Source organism: Hippopotamus amphibius, chromosome 9 (genome assembly GCF_030028045.1).
Source record: "Hippopotamus amphibius kiboko isolate mHipAmp2 chromosome 9, mHipAmp2.hap2, whole genome shotgun sequence".
Lineage (NCBI taxonomy): Eukaryota > Metazoa > Chordata > Mammalia > Artiodactyla > Hippopotamidae > Hippopotamus > Hippopotamus amphibius.
Window position 1 is genome coordinate 133,135,697 of NC_080194.1, and position 17,301 is coordinate 133,152,997.

General features: G+C 38.5%; 1 protein-coding gene across 15 annotated transcripts in view; it reads left to right on the forward strand.

The window, feature by feature from the left end:
• MRTFB (myocardin related transcription factor B) overlaps positions 1 to 17,301 on the forward strand; it is a 284,571-nt gene that overhangs the window by 147,803 nt on the left and 119,467 nt on the right. For all 15 annotated transcript variants that reach the window (XM_057748312.1, XM_057748313.1, XM_057748318.1 and 12 more), the window contains one exon: positions 5,740 to 5,954. In XM_057748312.1, the coding sequence (XP_057604295.1) occupies positions 5,801 to 5,954 (154 nt within the window). In that variant the 5' untranslated portion in view covers positions 5,740 to 5,800. The remainder of the gene's footprint in view (positions 1 to 5,739; positions 5,955 to 17,301) is intronic.

A 17,301-nucleotide genomic window follows, 5' to 3' on the forward strand; every position in this document is an offset into this window, starting at 1 on the left:
AAGGATCTTCCAGATCCTTAGCGCTAAGGTTCAGAGTTTGTATATCTTGTCATTAAAAGGGCATTATGGTACTTGTATCTTAGAATTAATTTGCTATTAACAGATTTTATTTTATATGAATAATTAGAAATGAAAATTGATAATTTTGAAAAAAATCTAGGAGTCATATTTTAATATTTCATAGCAAAATAAGTCATTTTACATGCAAATTGACCTAACACATCCTTTTGAGGTCTACTTTGATTGATGTTAATGTAGTCATTCCAGCCTTCCTGGGCATCTTGTTGTATGACCTGTGTTTTTCTATCCATTTGCTTCCATCCTATTTATGTCTTCATATTTAAAGCATGTCATTTATAAACATACATTTTTAGACTTTGAAAAATCTGTTCTGTCAATCTTTCTTTTAATTGTAATGTTTAGTCCATTTACATTTAGTATCAGTGATAAGGTTAGATTTAGGTTTACTATTTTACTATTTGCTTTTGTTTGTCCCATCTCTTTTTTGTTTCTCTGTTCCTCTTTATAAGTTAATTGAGTATCCTTAGAATTCCATTTTAATACCCCATTGGCTTTTTAGCTAGAATTATGGTTTGTTTGTTTTTTTTAAATGGTTGTTCTGGGAATTACAATATACAGCCTTAATTTCTCAGTCTACTTCATGTTAAAATCATACAGCTTCCTTATAATGTACAGAAATATTTATAAGAATGTTGTGATACTGTTACCCCTCCCCATCCTTTATGTTATAATTGTTATATATATTACATCTACATACATTACAAACCCCATAACACCGTGTTATAATTTTTACTTGGAATGGTAATGTTAAAGAAATCAAGAGGAGAAACTAGTCTTTGGTATTTATCTACATTTACCATTTCTGATGTTTTTCATTCCTAAGATCCTAATAATATGTGGTAGTTCCCTTGAGCCTGAAAAAATTCTTTTAGCATGTCTTGTAGTGTGTGTCTGCTGGTGATAATTTTGCCTTCGTTATTAAAGGGTATTTTTGTTGGATATGGAATTCTGGGTGAACAGTTGTTGGAGACTCTGGATTCTCTAAGTTTCCCTCTTAGAATCCTGTTTTATTTTAGCAGGCAGTTAATTTTGCTAAACTCACTTTTGCAAACTCTGTCTTTCCAGTGGTGAGCAGCAGAACTGAAGTATCAGTTCAGTTATTTTTGCTTTAGCAAAAGGAGTTAGGAGTCTGTGCTGCATGTGCATAGTTTGGGTCAGCCAGAGACTTGTGCAGAGTATATGCACAGAATTTAGAGTCTCCTCCTTTGTGGTTCTCTTCTTTCTAGGAACTATATAAAGAGTCAAGAAATAGATCCACATATACATGGTTATTTGGCTTGCAACAAAGGTGCAAAGACAATTTAGTGGAGAAAAGATAAACTTTTCAACAAGTGGTGCTGGAACAATCAGATATCTGTATGCAAAACAACCAAAAAACTTTGATTTGTATCTCTCAGCAGATACAAAGATTAACTCAAAGTGGATCATGGACTTAAATGTAAAATATTAAACTATAAAATATTTAGAAGAAAACATAAGAGATCATCTTTGTGACCTTGGGTTAATCAAAGATTTCTTAGTTACAACACTAAAAACATGATCCATTAAAGAAAAAAACTGATAAATTGGACTTCATCAAATTAAAAACATCTGCTCTTTACAAAACACTATTAAGAACACAAAAAGATAAGCCGTAGACCGGGAGAAAATCCAGGCATACCTCTAAGATGTGGCAGGTTTGGTTCCAGACCACTGCAGGAAAGCAAAGTTCCCAATAAAGCAAGTCACACAGAGTTCGGGGTTTCCCAGTGCATATAAAATTTATGTTTACATCATACTGTAGCCCATTACGTGTGCAATGGCATTATGTCTGAAAAACAATTTATGTATCTCAATTAAAAACTCTGATAGCTGAAAAATGCTTACCATCATCTGAGCTATCAGTGAGCTGTAACCTTTTTGCTGGTGGATGGTCTTGCCTGAGTGCTCATGCCTGCTGACTGATCAGGGTGGTGGTGGCTGTGGCGGTTTCTTAAAATAAGACAGCAATGAAGTTTGTGGCATCAAATGACGTCCTTTCATGAACGGTTTCCCTGTAGCATGCAGTGCTGTTTGATAGCATTTTACTCACAGTAAAACTTTCAAAATTGTATTCAGTCCTCTCAGATCCTGCCACTGCTTTATCAACTAAGTTTATGTAAATGAAGTAAGTTTTTTGTTGTCATTTCAACAATTTCCACAATGTCATTACCAGGATTAAGCTCCATCTAAGAAACCATTCAAAACAAGCACCTCCTTTATCATGGGATTGCAGCAATTCAGCCACATCTCCCAGTTCTAGTTCTCTTATTCTTTACACCACATCTGCAGTTACTTCTTCTGCTGAAGTCTTGAACCCCTCAAATCATAGATCAGGGTTGAAATTAGGGTTCCACGTTCCTTTCAATGTTGATATTTTAACCTCTTCTCATGAATTACAAATGTTCTTAACGGCATCTAGAATGGTGAATCCTTTCCAGGAGGTTTTCAATTTACTTAGCCCAGATCCATTGAAAGAGTCACTATGTATGGCAGCTATACCCTTACGAAATGTTGTTTCTTAAATAATAAGACTTGAAAGTTGAAATTACTCCTTGATCCATGGGCTGCAGAATGGATGTTGCATTACAGGCATGAAAACCACATGAATCTTACTGTAAATCTCCCTGAGCGCTCTGAGGTGACCAGGTACACTGTCAGTGGGCAGTAATATTTTGAAAGGAATCTTTTTCTGAGCAGTAGGTCTCAACAGTGGGCTTAAAATATTCCATAAACCGTGTTGTAAACAGATGTGCTATCACCTAAGCCTTGTTGTTCCATTTAGAGGGCACAGGCAGACTAGATGTAACATCACTTTTAAGGGCTCTAGGATTTTCAGAATAGTGAATAAGCATTGGCTTCAGCTTAAAGTCACCAGGTGCGTTAGTCCCTAACAAGAGAGTCAGCCTGTCCTTTGAGGCTTTGAAGCCAGGAGTTTGACTTATTCTGTCTAGCCATGAAAGTCTCTAGCTATGAAAGTGTTTTTGTCTACACTGAAAATCTGTTGTTCAGTGTAGCCGCTTTCATTAATTCTCTCAGCTAGATCTTCTGGATGACTTGCTGCAGCTTCTGCATCAGCACTTGCTGCTTCACCTTGACTTCTATGTTGTGGAGATGGCTTCTTTCCTTAAACCTCATGAACCAACCTCTGCTACCTTCAGACTTTTCTTCTGCAACTTCCTTACCTCTCATAGCCTTCATGGAATTGAAGAGCGTTAGGGCCTTGCTCTGGATTAGTTTTTGGCTTAAAGAAATGCTGTGACTGGTTCGATCTTCTATCCAGAAGATCATATTCCATATCAGCAATACGGCTATTTCACTTTCTTATTCACGTGCTCACTGGAGTAGCATTTTTAATTTCCTTCAAGAGCTTTTCCTTTGCTTTCACAACTAGGCTAACTGTGGCCAAGAGCCCTCGCTTTCAGCCTGTCTTGGCTTTCGACCCGCCTTCCTCACTAAGCTTAATCATATCTAGCTTTTGATTTAACGTGAGAGACATGTGACTCTTCCTTTCATTTGTAGGGTTAGGAGCCATCATAGGGTTATTAACTGGCCTAATTTCAATATTGTTATGTCCTGGGAAATAGGGAAGCCCAAGGAGAGGGAGAGAGAGACAGAGCAGTGGCCGGTTGGTGGAGCAGTCAGAATACACAGCATTTATCAGTGAGGTGTTGGCTGCCTTGTATGGGTGTGGTGCCTGGCGCCCAGAACAGTTACAGCAGTCACATCAAAGGTCACGGACCATAGATCACCATAGCAAAGTTAATAATGGTGAAGAAGTTTGAAATGTTTCAAGAATTACACAGAGCCATGAAATGAGCAAATGCTGTTGGAAAAGTGGCGCCAATGCAGGGTTGCCAACAACCTTCAGTTTTTAAAAAATTCAGTATCTGCAAAGTGCAGTAAAGTGAAGCACAATAAAACAAGGTGCACCTGTGTTTACAAATCACATATCTGAGAAAGAACTTTTCTCCAGAATAGGTAAAGAACTCTCAAAACAATAAGAAAATAAACCACCTATTTTTAAAAATCACACAAGATTTGATTAGATACTTAACCGAAGAAGATATACAAATAGCAAATAAGCACATTAAAATATGCTCAACACCATTAGGGAAATGCAAATTAAAACCACAAGACAGCACTATACACCCATTAAAATAATTACATTTTAAACATTGACCATAATCAAATGTTGGCAAGGATGTAGAACAACTAGAATTCTCATTCACTGCTGGTAGGAAAACACAGCAGCACAGCCGTTTTGGAAAATAGTTTGTTAGTTTCTTTAAAATTTATACATGCAGCTGCCACACAGTGCAGCTACTTCACTCCTAGGTATTAATTTCCCCAAGAGGAGTGGACACATATGCACATATAAACACTTGTGCGAGGGCTTCCCTGGTCGCGCAGTGGTTAAGAATCTGCCTGCCAATGCAGGGGACACAGGTTCAAGTCCTGGGCCAGGAAGATTTCACACGCCACAGAGCAGCTAAGCCCATATGCCACAACTACTGAGCCTGCACTCTAGAGCCCACGAGTCACAACTGTAGAGCCCACGTGCCACAACTGCTGAAGCCTGCATGCCTAGAGCCTGTGCTCTGCAGCAAGAGGAGCCACCACAGTGAGAAGCCTGCGCACCACATCAGAAAGTAGCCCCCGCTCACCACATCTAGAGAAAGTCCACATGCAGCAACAAAGACCCAACACAGCCAATAAATAAAGTAATTAATAAAAAAAAAAACTTGTGCAAGAATGTTCATAGCATCAGGAATGTTCATAGCATCTTTATTTGTAATAGTCAAAAACTGGAAACAACTCAAATGTCCATCAGTAGGTGAGTGGATAAACACATTGTGATGCGGGATGCTGCTGAGCAGGCAGCCTATCAGATGCTTTGCAGTCGCACACTATGGACCACCATCCTTTTAGCTTTCAGCTTTCCATAACAGTTTTCTTATTGCCCACTGCTCAGCCCCACTTAAGCCAGTGTCACATATTTAGGGTTTTTATTGTGTCCTTTAGTACTTCTGTTACCAGTTTCTGTATCAGAATGGGCCAGGTTTGCTGTGATAGTAAACAACCCCAAATCTCAGTGGCTTAAAATAGAGTTTTGTCTCTTTGTTGTGAACTGTATGTCCGTTGTGGGTTTTCTGAAACTTCTGTCCTCTGTTCTCACTCTGAGACCCAGGCTGATAGAGGTGTCGTTATCTGAAACATTGCTGGTTGAGGGAATGTTGCCTTCATGTAAAGTTGTTTGATTTGTAGGAGTTGAGAGAGATTTTCAAGCCAGACTGCTTTTTTGTTTTCATCAGCATTACTTGACTTTTGTCTCATTTTAGGATGCATTAAAATCTTTAAGTAATGACACCGATAACTATAACTTTCTTTGATTCATAGTGTGAAAAATTATACAAAATACCTTTCAACTTTTATTTACCTAGTAAGCACTTTTTTAGATGGGAGGTATATTATTCCTGTGTGTTAGACAAGGAACCTGAATCCAGAGAGGGTAAATGAGTGGCAGTTGCCACACAGCAGTGAAGCTGAACTAGAACCCAGGGTTCCCGTTTTAATACTTTAGTGCTGATCAGAGAAAAATTAACGTACCATCTATTTACACATTCTTCATTTTGACAGTCTCTCAACAGGCCACATTTAAGAGGCGTCTCGTCCCCCCTGCTGCCAGTGGCTGGGAACCATGGATCACACAGGGGCACTGGACACCGAGGATGAGCTGGGACCTTTAGCCCATCTCGCTCCAAGTCCTCAGAGTGAAGCCGTTGCCCACGAACTCCAGGAGCTCTCCTTGCAGTCTAGTCAGCACCTGCCCCCGCTGAACGAAAGGAAGAATGGTAAGTTCAGCGTGCACGGGGGTGGGGGGAGCTTACCTCTTTGTGAGCCAAACGCATCCCTCTTCGGTAGTAATTTTTCGGTCAGTTCCATTGGGCAGCCTGTCACAGAGGGGAGGAGCTCAGAGCATGCTGGCTGGTTCTGAGTAACAGGCAGAGTTTAACTTCCCATCCATTTCTTTCATTATTTCCCCAGTGAGTATCTCTGGTAGCAGCATTATCTTTGGAAATAAGCTTTAGGTTCAACCATCTTAGCACAGATTTCACGCTAGCGTGGCATTGGAGAGCAGCTTCCTGGGCTGACTCCAGGGAAAGTAGATTGTGGATTTGACTAGATTCTCTGCCATGTTCCCCATCTCCAGTATATTGCACCTTAATTTCAGAACTGGCGAAATTTGAGCTATCTTAATGATCGCTAAGAAAGCAAGAATTTCTTGTTTGAGTATTTTTATATTAATGAGTATAGGATACGGCCATATTCTCAGTCTTCGGCTGGCTCATACTTGTATACAAAATGAATATTTTCTGTTCATTTGTTATCTGTTTAGGAAATTCTCCTGATTAATCATAGAGGCATCCCAGAGTCTCCAGAAAACACAATACTATCAGTTTTTGCCAAAAATGAATAGAGATAGATGATATACGTCTCTTTTTAATACTTAAAACATAAAAACTAATAAAGTATTAACATTTACAGACACACCAAGCATACATATTAAAGGGACAGAGTTAAGAATTTCAGCTGGGTTTGCCATGCTTTCCACAGTTCTGATGAGTCTTACATTCCCAATTGTGTCCTTTGCTTTTCAGTTTTAAAAGCCAGAAGTGCTGTGGAGCACTTCCTTACGTATCTTGTTACTTATCTTTCTGGGTTCTCAGTGTTTCCTCATCCTTTTCAAATCATGACCTTACCTTATTCAGGAAAGTGGACTGAAGACTTCTGCTGCTGTTCTCCCTTCCTCAGTACATGTCTCTGGGGTGTACTTGTTCTCTTCCAACAAGACATCTGATACTTGTGTCCGGTGCTTGCTGGACAAACCCTTGTCCAGTGCGATTGGTGTAAAGCACCATCTTGCTTAGGGCTGGCCAAGCCTTCAAGAGGCTGCCTTTGGCTGGTGATGGCTTTAGAACCTTCCATCAGTTAGGGGCCTAACTTTATCTTAGACAGTGGCTGAGAGAGTGTAACCACGTTAACTGAAACATGACAAATTGATCAGATTTACACAGTATATTTGGACCAGTATAATATTTAAATTATTTCCCTCAAAAAAAAAAAAAAACAAGAGTTGAACTGGTATAAGATTGCAGTAATATATAATTGCTCAAGGAAACGGTCATGTGTAGCACAGGAGGGAGGTGTAAGGGGAACGTTTATGCTTCGCGGGGATTTGACTTGATCTAGCTTGCCACGTTCTCTTGCAAGAGGGTTCTCTTGAATGTCTATGCCTGAACATAAGGTAAGCCCAAATATGGGGTAGTCTTCCCCTTATAAACTTTAAGAGAAAGGTAGATGAAATGGTGAAAATTTGAATTTATTTAGTTACATGTACATAGTTAAAACCACAGATTACGAAGCAGTGCAATGAAAGAGAAAGATTGCTTTATCCACACTCAGGTCTCATACACTCATCTTGCCCGCACTCTGTCTGTGTATCTGTGTGGTCCTTTTATCCTCCGTGGACACCCTCTGCATCATCCATCTAGCACGAAAATCCAGGGCATCTCTTCATTTCTGTCTCTCTTGTTTGAGTTACAGCAGTTTTTAGGTACATGCACGATCTGATACTGCCGAAGAGTTTATGTCTAAACCACAAGTACCATTCACAGAAGAGTGGGGCTGTTTCTGTTTGTTGTGTCTTACAGTGTCGTAGCCATAATCATGTTTGATTTGTGACTGGTCATAACATTTTTTGAGGCTGCAATTTTTGTTATAGCATTTAATCATCTTTTTTTATCTTGAGTTGGTAATACATTTATCTGGGTTAAAATGTAGGGGGTACAAATGGGTACACAGTGAAAAGTAGGTCACCCTCCCAGTCTTGTCTCTCAGCTACCCAGTTACGTCTACAGAATTAACTACTCTTACTTGTGTTCTTTCTGAGAGAATAGTATTTGACTACTTTTTTTAAAGCAGTGTTTCAAAATCTTCTTTGTAACAGCATCCAACACTTTTAGTTTTAAGGTTATTATCTGGGAATAATTAATGTGTTGGTTCTTTTCTTCCTTTTTTTTTTTCCTGATTCTATTAAGACATTTTTGTAAACGTGCTAAACTAGCTTCGAGTGAAGTTGATTTTTAAACTAATGCATTTTTCTCAAGTACTTTTTTGTTCAAGATTAAGTAAATGAAAGAGCATCTCATAATATGAGATACTGTGTAAGGCCTCAAATATGAGACAGTGTCCTTTTTTCTAAGTGACTTCAGGAAGTTAAAAACCTTACCTTATGTTCAGGCATATTACAGGCTTATGATATTTCAGGCTTATGATATGTTAGCCTAATTTGCGTACACATTCCAAGGCATAAATGGAATTGTTGTGCAGCTATCAGAAATCTAGGTTTTGGATCCAGGAGTGTGAGCAGAGTAGAAAGAACCACACCAAGCGATCTATAGGTGGCACAACCGTAACTCTCTCACCTCGGTGATTTTGTGATGTTTATTCCTCCTCTCTTCAGGTCTCCTTAATGCCGTGTTTAAATCGTATCGTGTACAAAATATAGGTGTCAGCCTTCAAGCTAATTAACATAAAGCCCTATTTAGATATTATGAAATAATCGAATATAGTTTCTTGGTGATTGAGTTTTATCATTGTTGCTAAGCCTTTGAATTTCACTTGTTAGAATGACTTTCTTTTGGCAAGGAAATGAAGATATCTCAGTTTGGGATTGGTGTGTAGAAGGATTATATCACCAAATAGTTTATAAATAAACTTTACGAGGAAAATGAAGTTGATATTTAAGTACAGTAATGATTATTTTTTGTTAATACTTACGTTGGCAGTGATAGTGGAGTAACAGAACATTCCCACTACTGGAGTAAATATGAAATATGTTTAGTAAAGATAAGCTAGGGCTTTCCTTTCCCCCGAATGGCCAAAATATGTGTATAGTTCATGGCATGTCAGTAGTAAGGCAACCATTTAGATAATTAGCTCTTCCCAACAAGAGAGTCCTTCTTAAAGGAAAGCGCGTATACTTTTACTGAATAATGTACCTGTACTCCAACAGTGAATACACAGGAAAATTGAACTTTATTTTGACATTTTATGCACATAATAGGTCCATTTTCATGTATCAGTGTTAACATTTTCAGTATTAACACTGGGAGTGAAAGGGAAATCAGTCAAAGGGAGAGCTAGTTCTTTTATTGTTTAAAAAGGAGACGCTCAGGTGCTATGAGGTGACTATAACTTTATAAAAGCCGGGAGAGGCAAAGGAGATGGAAACAGGACACCTGAAAGAGCTACAGCTCTTTGTGCCCACACTTAGATGAGAGCATGAGGAAGAAGCTTTTCACTCCTGAGGTCGTTAGCAAGACTGGTGAGTGTGCCGCTTGGTGAACTTCAGCTTGTAAGCCAGTAAGATTGCCCTTTATGAAACAGTTCAGTGTTCTCATACTTTTTTGCACGTCTCTGAAGATGAGGCTCACTCACGTTAACATGGCCGCAGACATAACACGGGCCAGCTTATCAGTAGTGTCACGTGGGTGGAAAATGGGTCTCTGCCACCTTTCCCTTCCTGTATGAGCAGGCTTTTTGAAACTGTATGTACTATGTCAGGTGCTTTAGACCTCCATAAAGAGAAGAGACTTATTTGTTATTCATATTTTAAACTTTGGTATCATTGGTTACTGCACTTGTTAGGTTTTTGAACTTATGGCCCCATCTTGAAAACTTTTTTAAAGGTTTTCCATCCGTTGAACAGGTCACACTGAACAGTTTTAGACTCATCTTGTTCTGTTTCAGATGACCACTTATTAGAGAGAAAATAATTTATTCCAAAGTTTGTTGCACACAAGGGAATCAAGGTGGCTCTTCGCATTGGATTCAGTACAGGTATTAATACGTTGGCAAGCAGTCAGATGAACTTTGCCTAGCCATAGAGCCCAGCCAAAGGAAACTGCTCGCCTTGTACTATAGAAAATAAACTGTATGTGTTCACCGCTGGTCTTTTCTTTGGGCTTTACTTTGAAAACATTTTCCCACACCTCATTAACCTGTTAGACTTACTGTCAGCCTAGGTGTTGGGAAAAGCACAAAGGTGTTGAGCATTTGTCCTGAGTAAAACCCAGTTCCTTAGAATGTACACGAGCTAATATGGACTCATAGAGGTTGGTGAGGGGAAGAGAGGGTAGTTCTATTTTTCTCTGGAGCAAACAGCCAAACATGAAATTCTCATAGTGTCATAAATGGGAAGGAAATAAATAGATGCTGAATAGCCAAGACATGGAACTGTGGGATCCTGGCTTTCCCTTCCTGTAACTGGAGGTACTAGAAATGAATAATGTGTAAATTGTCACGTCAGTGGCTTTATTATTAACATATTTAGGTTCTTGAATATTTAAAATAATTCTCAAGGGTATTAATAAACATTCTGATACATTTAGACGATTTCTTTTCCCGCTCTCAGGAGTTACTGAGGAGTACTTAGACTGAGAAGAGAAATGTATACTCCTTGACTGTAATTTTCCTTAGTTTCTAATATATTTTTTAAATCAGGCCTTAGGACTTATACTGAACAGAATTAAAAGTCTAGAGTTAGCTTTGAATTTCCTGGCAGCTGCACATGAAATTCTTGATTAATTGTGGCAGCTCTCATACTTTTTGTTTGTGACAGTTTCTTTAACCCTTCAAAATGCAAAGGAAGCCATGTAAGTAGCTTTAGGGTGAGGCACACTCACAATGGTCTTTATAAAGTCTCCTACTAAATAACGTGTTTTGTTTCACAGTGTAAATAAGCACCTGTAACCCTGTCCACCTTCTTTTTTTCTACTATGGGTTTCTTATTTAGATAGTGTTGCTGTTACTGAGAATTTGATGTGCTTCAGTTCATTGCTGGACACACCCAGGCAGTATGTATGTGGAGGGCGGGCGGGGACTGGGGGTTAGCTCACAGTCTCCCGTTTGTAGCCGGCAGTGTCAGAACACTAACTTAGGAGTGCTTTAGCTTTCAATGAGGGGGTGGGTGAAGCTTAGTACAGTTTCAGAAGTGTATCAGCAAGACCATAGGCTCAGTTATAGCACCCTTGAAGTCTCATTTTGAGTTCCTTATCCAGTCTTTGAATTGTGTCCTCTTACAAAAATGCCCTTGGAGTGTCAGCAATTAACATTTATTAAAAGTAAGATCTAGAACATAGTAATAATTAGCAGTTTAGTCCAGCATAAGACCTCATCATCTTTTAAACTTACAAAAATGTTCACCTAAAATTTTTACAAGACTTTTCTAAAGTTACTAGAGTCATTAAAAACACTTTTTTTCTTACATAGATTGAGATAATTTTCATAAAACTAGAGTCCACCATGCGATGTATATTAGGCACTGGACCAGTGAATAAACAGAAACTAATTTATTAAGAAACAGTCTTGGGACTTCCTAGGTGGCGCAGTGGGTAAGAACACGCCTGGCAATGCAGGGGACACAGGTTCGATCCCTGCCCCAGGAAGATACCACATGCCACGGAGCAACTAAGCCCGTGCGCCACAGCTATTGAGCCTACGCTCTAGAGCCCATGAGCCACAACTATTGAGCCCATGTGCCGCAACTATTGAAGCCCATGCACCTAGAGCCCATGCTCTGCAATGAGAGGCCACCCCAATGAGAAGCCCACGCACCACAATGAAGAGTAGCCCCCGCTCGACACAACTAGAGAAAGCCCGTGTGCAGCAACGAAGACCGAACACAGCCAACTAAATAAATAAATAAATAAAATTAAAAAAGAAAAAAGAAACAGTCTTTCCTGTCTCTCAGCAAGCAATTTTTTAACATATGTAATATAAATGATTAGTTAATAAATATTATTCAACTATAACCCCCTAGCTACTTAGGCCTTTCAAGGCTATTTGGAATTGAATAGTTAGTTTATAATCAGACCTCTTGCTGGGCTGAGAGGCCTAGTTAAAATTAAGTCAGGGCTCTTCTTACTTATGTCTGCCCCTAACCCAACCACAGAGACCTCTTCTAGCTACCGAGGAAGAGGAAGGGTAGATATGGGACACCTACTCTCTACTATAACTCCAAAAGAAGCTGATAAATAGACAGAGTATGCTGGAAAAAAGTGACCCATGATTTTTTCTTTGTTATTTTAAGACATCAGTAATAAAGTACTGTTGTGACACAAAGCAAAAGGACAGATATGTTGGAGTGACAAGGGAACGGGAATTTTCTCTTTGGTTTATAGTTAAAATCACCCAGACTAACTAGCAAGTATCATACCCAGTGTTTTTCTAACCCCTTTAAATCAATCCGTGGCGACCCTCACCTGCTGCCCTCACTGTTATTAACAGGAAGTATAGTCTCTGGGGAGTCAGGACTCCAGTCTCCTCTGCTGACTCAGTCTGTGAGCGTGGGTAAGTCTTGAGCTCTCTGTGTTGCGGTTCTGCCCATTGTAATATCCGTATGGTAGCTTTCGGCACATGTGTCTTCCTTTGGCTGCCCTTCCTCATTACATCATGTGTTCTTATATCTCATCATCACTTTGCCTTGTGCTGTTCATTGGGCAGCAGAAACAGCAAGAATGGAAGATAACGTCCACCTCACTTAACCGATGGAATTTTCCATAGATGTGAATTAGTGATGTCGCTGTTTAGTACGTTCCTCACAGATGTATTATTAAACATACATGCCAGCTCGCTCACTTAGTCAGACTTTTCCCCTCATATTGAGAAGGAAAGGGAAATTGACTTAATTTGTGTTATCCTCAAAAACATATATGTAACTCAGAGTGTACGGTGTCCTTCTAGTCACGGTTTCCAGGGTTGGCAGGTATGTGTTAGCGTTTTTATAACAGGATCAGACTCAGTTAAAAGACTATATATATTTTTTAAGTGAAAATTATTCATGTCCTTTTCTGATTGTTTATGTTGTTTTCATTAAGAAAATGCTAATAGTTGGGTGTCGGTTTCACCAATTAAATTTTTGATATATGGCCTCTATGTTTAGTAAAGATAAAACAAAAGCAAAAAATCTCATTTACAACTTGCCTTTGATTCTTGTAGATTGTTTAAAAACGGACAAATGTTAGAATTTGTCAGCACTCTAAAGATTTCAGATGCGTAGCTACAAAATAGGAGACGCTCTTTCACAGTCCCTCTTCCCGACATAGCAGTTAAGAAGTATCTTGATTAGAGTACGTGATCAGACACCCACCATGTACATATCAGAATGCTCAGCTTTCCCAAAGTATTAAAAGAAATCAGTATTTCAAGAGTGGAAATGGGTTTACTTTTTATTATGAGAAAACATTTATCGAGTGATCATTGTGTCTCTTACCCTAAATAATTGTTAGATTTTAGGCCCCTAGTACAATGTTGGCAGTTAAAAATGTAAGATATTCTCATAAAATTGTTGGACGCATAGATCTTTGAAAGTCATCCTCTCAACTAAAGAAAATTAATTTAGAGATGGTTCTCCCAGGTAACTGGGAGGAAGAAGAAGCTAATTTAAAGAAAGTGAGTGCAGAGACAAGCCTGCAGCCTGCTGCGTGGCACTAGATGTCGGTGTGAGGCCGCACAAGCCTGTCTGTCATCTGTAAATAGGGGTCATGCTAGGTGTACCATCTAGGTTATTGGGAGGCTTAACTGAAATAAAGCACTGGTGGTAACTGCGTGTCCGTGACACAGCGTGAGTACTCAGTACACGCCACGGGCACCAGCACTGCGTGCTCGATGTCAAATACCAGGAGAGAGGCAGTGGTTAAGGGCACCAGCTCTGGAGCCGTCCCGTTTGGCTCCACCATTACCAGTTAAGTGAACTCAGACAAATTAGTTGTCCTCTCTTTGCCTGAGTTTCCTCCTCTGCAAAATGGGGATCATATAGTACCTGCTTCATGGGGGTTGCCGTGAGGATTAAATGAGTTCACATAAATCAACTATTCAGGACAGTGGGCATATAATTAGCACTTCATAACTATTTGTTATTGTTATATATATTTTCAGAATGCTGCAATATTTAAATTCACACTTGGCGAATACAGGTTTTCAGGGTTCCACCATGGTGTTTTATACCTTAGTGTTTCTTTCAGTAGTCCCAATAAATTTTGCTCCCATTTCCACGAGTATTTCTTTTTAAAAACGTCAAAATGACGTGCAGCTTTTTAATGTCTCGCCGTGGACCTACATAACGTTTGAAGAGCACGTATCTTATGGGAGCTGAGAGGGCAAGTGTCACAGGCACGGATTTCCCGTGAAGTTGGTCTCTCCTGCTGGTGCTGCCAGTTCCCACAATCCTAGCATTCCCTGGGCATCAGTCAGTGTCTGCAAGGAATGATTTTCAAATACTAAAGCATGTGAAAAGACAAACAGGCCAAAACTCAGAGCTCTCTAGGGACTATGACCTCCAAAACAGACTCTGTTCTGACATTTTCACAGGCCGCTTGAAGGAATTCCAGCAGGGTCATTCCATTTGGTAAACTCCTAAACAGACCCTCTGTCATCAAGGACTGATTTATAGATTTTTCTCCTTCTTATGTACTTGTTCTGAAGAGATTAAGATAGTAGATATGGTTGCTGAGACTCTTTTAAGGCATCTGATGTATATGATAAGTACTATACACAAGACTTGTGGTATTTTGAAGTAATAAAACAGTTATTTGTTATGTTTAAAGAGAGTTCTTGCTCAGAGTCGTCTTTTAAATTTTTTTCTTTTTCGTTTCGATTCCAGGAAGTCTATGTCATAATCACATCTCTAAATTAAAATTCTTTCATTTATGAACCCAATTATTTAACAAAGAAATTAATTAAATTCATAAATGATCTTTTAAAAAACAAATATATATCTTAAAATATGTATATGCATATGATGACTTGTTTCACAGTGACCTTTGGAATATGTGAAAACAGAAACAGACCTAGTGTTATAGAATATTCTGTGACATCTTGCTGTGATGGCAGTTGTTCAGATGGTGCTTTAAGATCATGGAGTGGGGGCGGGGGGAGATCTATAAATTGATTTTCAATTAATCTGAATGCTCTTAAAATATTTTGTATATTGTTATGCAGTTCTTTAAAAAAAGAATATAGTGTTAAAAATAAATGAGAAGGGCAGAACCCAAGAGATTTGAAGGCTGGACAACTTAAGGAAATGGGTAATTAGGGTTATTTGGTTTATAGTTGGCCTTAAATGCTACAGCTTCACGGTTACCCCAGGCTGAAGTCTGAGTGGCGTGTATGAAATTCCAGGGGTGAACAGCATTCCACTTCTGAAGGATCAGGTTTATTGGGGGATTTTGTATGGTTTGTTTCCTTCTGTGTGTGTTTCTTTTCAGTGAGTTAATCCTTTGGATGAATGTACAGATTTTTAACTAACAAATAAAAGAATTGTACACAATCAAAAACTTCTTATGATTTGGTATCTGATTCTGTCGTAGGATTGTAATATGTTTTGAACAAATTTTAAAATGAAACACAAGAAGTAAATTAATATATGATCTCAACCAAGCCTCTTAAAATTAGTAGCAAAGAGAAAACTAATTTTATCACATTTTAGTAACATGTCAGAAACCCAGGATGTTTAAGAGGTATCTTTAGTGGGAATTCCCTGATGATCCAGTGGTTAGGACTCCGCGTTTCCACTTCAGGAGGCTCAGGTTCGATCCCTGGTTGGGGAACTAAGATCCCACAAGTCACATGGTGTGGCCAAAAAAAAAAAAAAAAAAAAAGTCTCCTTAGTAAAATGGAAATGAAAGTGAAATGGAAAGTTGTTTAGTAATTGATCGCGAATACTTATTGAATGTACTGAAGAATTTTGTGACTCTTGATTGAGGTATAAAATATATATGATGAAAAAGATATATATTCTATATTATCATTTTTCTCAAGCCAAGAATTAAAAAGTGAGATTTTAACTAGACATAATATTAGAAGAAAATATTACTTTTCTAATGCATTTTTTAAACGTAGATCTATCTCTCACTGTTTCTGCGAAAGAGTCTCTTTTTGAAAGAAAGGGAATTTGGTTAAATAACTTGCTAACAGCGCAGTGAAGTCTCTAGTTGTGTAATTGTGTGCTTGTTTCGTTTGTTTGTGCACAGAAGTGGGGAAGCTGCTTGCTTGACTGCTGAACACTTTCTCCACCCTCAACAGAAAGAAATGCTTACACCTTCAAAAATTTGAAGATTTTATTTGGACACCCAAATATTTTAATTTTGAGGATTTTCCAAATTAAGGAGTTTAAATTTACTCCCATCAGATCAAGTTAGGATTGAAAAAATTGAAATTTAAAGAAATCCAAGAATTTAGTCCTCAACTCTGAATTTCAGAGTCCGGTGGCTTTAGACAGTACTTTGGTTTTTGTTTTCTTCACCTGTTACACTGAAACTATTTAAAGTATAGTCTCTCATAAAAATGTATACATTTCTTAAATGACCATGAAGAGTTTTTTGTACCCTGGATGGTGGAATGTTATATAAATTCAGTTAGGTCCAGTTGGTTTATAAGGTTGTTCAAGTCTTGTATAACTCTTTCTGGTTTTCTTTTTACTTGTTCAATCAACTACTCAGAGAAATATCTCCTGTTGTGGATTTGCTTATTTCCCCTTTCAGTATTGTCTTTGATTCATGTATTTTGAGTCTTTCTTATGTGTTCTTGATGAATTGATCCCTTTACATTATGAAATGTCCTTCCATCCTTGGTAATGACCCTCTCCTAAAGTTTACTTTGTTGATATTAATATAGCCTCTCTAAGTTTCTTATGTTTAGCATTGCATGATATATTCTTTCCCAGCTTTTACCTTTAACCCATTTGTACCTTTATATTAAAAGTACCTTTCTCATAGACAGCATAGAGCTGGACTTTTCTTTTTTTAATCTAGTCTGACAATCTCTGTCTTTCAGTCGCTATGTTTAGATCACTTACATTTAAGGTAATTATTGCTATGTCTGGTATATTAGTTACCTGTTGCTGTGTAACAGATTACTTCATATCTTAGCAGCTTAACGCAGGACACATTTATCATCTGACAGTTTCTGTGGATCAGGAATTCAGGCGCAGCTTAACTTGGTACCTCCACCTCCCAAGCCTGCAGTCAGGTGTCAGGCAAGGCTCAGGTTTAATCTGAAGGTTCAACTGGGGAGTGATCCACTTCTGACCTTAGTTAAATTGTTCTTGGCAAGATTCAGTACTTTGAGGGCTGTTGG